Source organism: Echinops telfairi, unplaced genomic scaffold (assembly GCF_000313985.2).
Source record: "Echinops telfairi isolate 266 unplaced genomic scaffold, ASM31398v2 ScPeMD7_10;HRSCAF=50, whole genome shotgun sequence".
Classification (NCBI taxonomy): domain Eukaryota; kingdom Metazoa; phylum Chordata; class Mammalia; order Afrosoricida; family Tenrecidae; genus Echinops; species Echinops telfairi.
In genome coordinates, this window is record NW_022103907.1 from 3,835,871 (window position 1) to 3,838,734 (window position 2,864).

General features: G+C 52.2%; 1 protein-coding gene across 1 annotated transcript in view; it reads right to left on the reverse strand.

Annotated features, from left to right (window-relative positions):
* Positions 1-201: 201 nt before the first annotated feature.
* The window catches only part of CAPN13 (calpain 13), a 65,319-nt gene continuing 62,656 nt past the window's right edge, over positions 202-2,864 (reverse strand). The window contains exons 20-21 of the mRNA XM_045287019.1: positions 1,109-1,164; positions 202-228 (exon numbers count right to left, since the gene is read on the reverse strand). Of these exons, the coding sequence (XP_045142954.1) occupies positions 202-228; positions 1,109-1,164 (83 nt within the window). The remainder of the gene's footprint in view (positions 229-1,108; positions 1,165-2,864) is intronic.

Below are 2,864 nucleotides of genomic sequence, written 5' to 3' on the forward strand. Positions count from 1 at the left end.
GAAGCCTTGGCCTTGGCCATCAGGGGCCCTGTGCAGTTGAGCCTTGGCCCACAAGGCTAAGAGCTGTACCAGCCCCAGGACACCTGCTCCCAGGCCCTTGTGGACAGTTCCTGGAGGAGAAGCAGGCGTATGCCCCTGGGAGGATAGGATTCCAAAGCGGACTCTCACCTGGACGGCAGGGGCTGCTGCTCTGCTTCCGTCTCAGCTGTACATGACGAGGTGCATCCACTAAGAAATAAGTGTCATCGTTAGTCTGTTGCGTCCATTCCAATTCATGGGCGCCCGCGTGTGCAGTGTCCGGCTGCCCGGTTGAGTTTGTGAGGCCGTGACCTTGTGAAAGCGGATTACTAAACCTGTCTTCGGAGGCCCCTCTGGGTGGGTTCAAGCCACCACGCTTTTGGCTAACCCACCGAGGGATGCCTGGGATCATTGCTCTCATCAATCCATGTGAGCTTACTCCACGGAGCACGGCTAACGGCGCCTCCTCCCCTGGAATGCTCAGTCTCATCAACCCGTCCCAGCCAATTCCAAGCCCGAGGGAGGTTTCCATCCCCACGCCACAGCACCTCTGAATGACAGGTAAGTGTCTCCAAGGTTGACCAACATGGCCAGGTGGAGAGGCTCTTTCTAATAAAACTCAGTGGAAGGAAGTTTCATTTACAGCAGTGGTTCTCAACCTTCCTCATGCCATGACCACTTCATACAGTTCCTCATGGTGTAGTGACCTCCCCAACCATACAATTATTTTTGTTTGCTACTTCAACACTGTAATTTTGCTACTGTTATAAATCGTGCAAACCCTGTGAAAGGATCGTTCGACACCCCCCACCCACCCCCGTTGAGAACCACTGATTTACAGGGAGTTCACCAGGCTGTTCTCCACTTCCCTCTTGAATTTAGGACCCCCACACAATCCTCTGCTTTCATATGCTATCAGAAAAAAATTTAAATCTTTCCCCAGAGATCCTAAAGCAGCCATGGCAGCCAGCAATCTATGAAAGCAGTTATCAGGGTGGGGAGAAAACTGTCCCCTGGAATGATGCCAGGAGATGTGGCCTGGGATTTGTGTCCTCTCCCACCCTCTGCCCAGGAGGGAAAGGTAACTCACCTGCATTTCTGTCAGGTAGAGACCTCTTCCATCTTTGGAGAGGTTTCGGAAAGTCTCTGAGGTGAGAGAGGAAACGGTTCAGGTGGAAGAGGAAGGAAGCCAGGATCAGGGAGGCAGGCTTGGGTCCAGGGGCTATTCTGAGCATGCACCACCTCACTCTCCAAGGAGTTGCCCCTCTGCTCTTTCCAGCCAGACCTATTGACCAGCCTCAGGCCTCCACAGTGCTCACCTCCTCGAAAGAGCTTTCTGAGCTCACCTGGCCCATAGGCCCAGCCGTTCTCTTCCAGTTCCTTACATTTTCCATCTCCACGCTTGGCCTTAGCAGGAAGGTAGGGCAGGGGGAGGGAGGGCAATGTCCACGCTTGGCCTTAGCAGGAGGGTAGGGCAGAGGGAGGGAGGGCATCCTTCTTGTATTCAGTAGTCCCTGGGCACATGGTAGGAGCCCTCCAGAGAGCTCCCTGTGGGGGCAAGGCTTACGCCGCAGGCTACTCTCTTCCCCAGTCCAGGGCTCCAGTCTCTCCATCTTTATCGATTGCCTCATGCACTGGGGTTCAGGCTGTGTTCTATCGAGCTGAGGGGCTTTGCAGAGAGGCTCACGGCAGGGGGTGGGGCTCAGGGAGCCCCCCAACCCCCACCTCCCAGATCTACCTCAGCACAGCAACTCCATCTTGAGCTACATCTTCTTCCAGGGTTTCATAGACGATTTCATTTGAAACCAAGGGTTAGGCTGCTAAAAAGGGTCAAAGCTCTGGCTTACATCAGTGGCTGTCTGGAGCCACGGGAAGGACTCCTGCCCTCAGCTGTTCACTTGGCTGTGAAATGCCTTAGGTAGAGACGCACATCTACCACTGCATGGAGAGAGGGGCCGGCGTTTTAAGCGGAGCTTCTTCAACTGCGCTCTCGTGAAGCCTTGGTTCTCAAGTGAAACACGCACTCGTAGCCTACCACAAAACATCACCAGTTAGATGCTGTGGATGAAAAGCTGTACTTGATTTGAACGCTTGTTCTTTAGACCTGTATACTCGGGGCACAGGAGAAAGATGAGGCTTGCTCCTCCCCTAAAGAGTAGCAATCTTAGAAACCCACAGGGGCAGCTTTACGCTGTTCTATGTATCATTATGAGTCGGAATCAACTCGATGTCAGTGTGAGAGATAGTTCTGCATAGACCCCGGGGTCTCATAATATTTCCTCTTGCGAAATGGGGTCGCCAATGGAAAACGTTTAAGAAGCCCCCACCTAGCTGTCAAAACTGATTGACAGCAATGGATGATCGGAAGTATAGGTGGAAATGAAGATGAATCAATTCAGTAGAAAACAGCCTTTGGGTCAGAGGTCCCAACAAGAAATAGGTGTCCTATTGGGCTTCTACCCAAGTACTCCCTCAACGCAAGAACACTTTGTTCTAATAATCCGGCATTCTGAGATGCTCACCTTCCCGACACGATCACTGAAGACAAAGGGGTGCATAAGCAAATGTAGTGAAGAAAGCTGATGGTGCCCCACTATCAAAAGATATAGCATCTGGGGTCTTAAAGGCTTGAAGATAAACAGGTGGCCATCTAACTGAGAAGTAACAAAGCCCACATGGAGGAAGCACACCAGCCTGTGTGATCATGAGGTGTTGATGGAATCAGGTAACAGACACCAGAAGACCCAGACCAAAAACTCATGTCCGTGTGAATGGGGTGGTGGTGGAGAGTGAAGGCCAAAGCCCATCTGTAGGCAATTGGACATCCCCTTACAGAAGGGTCGTGG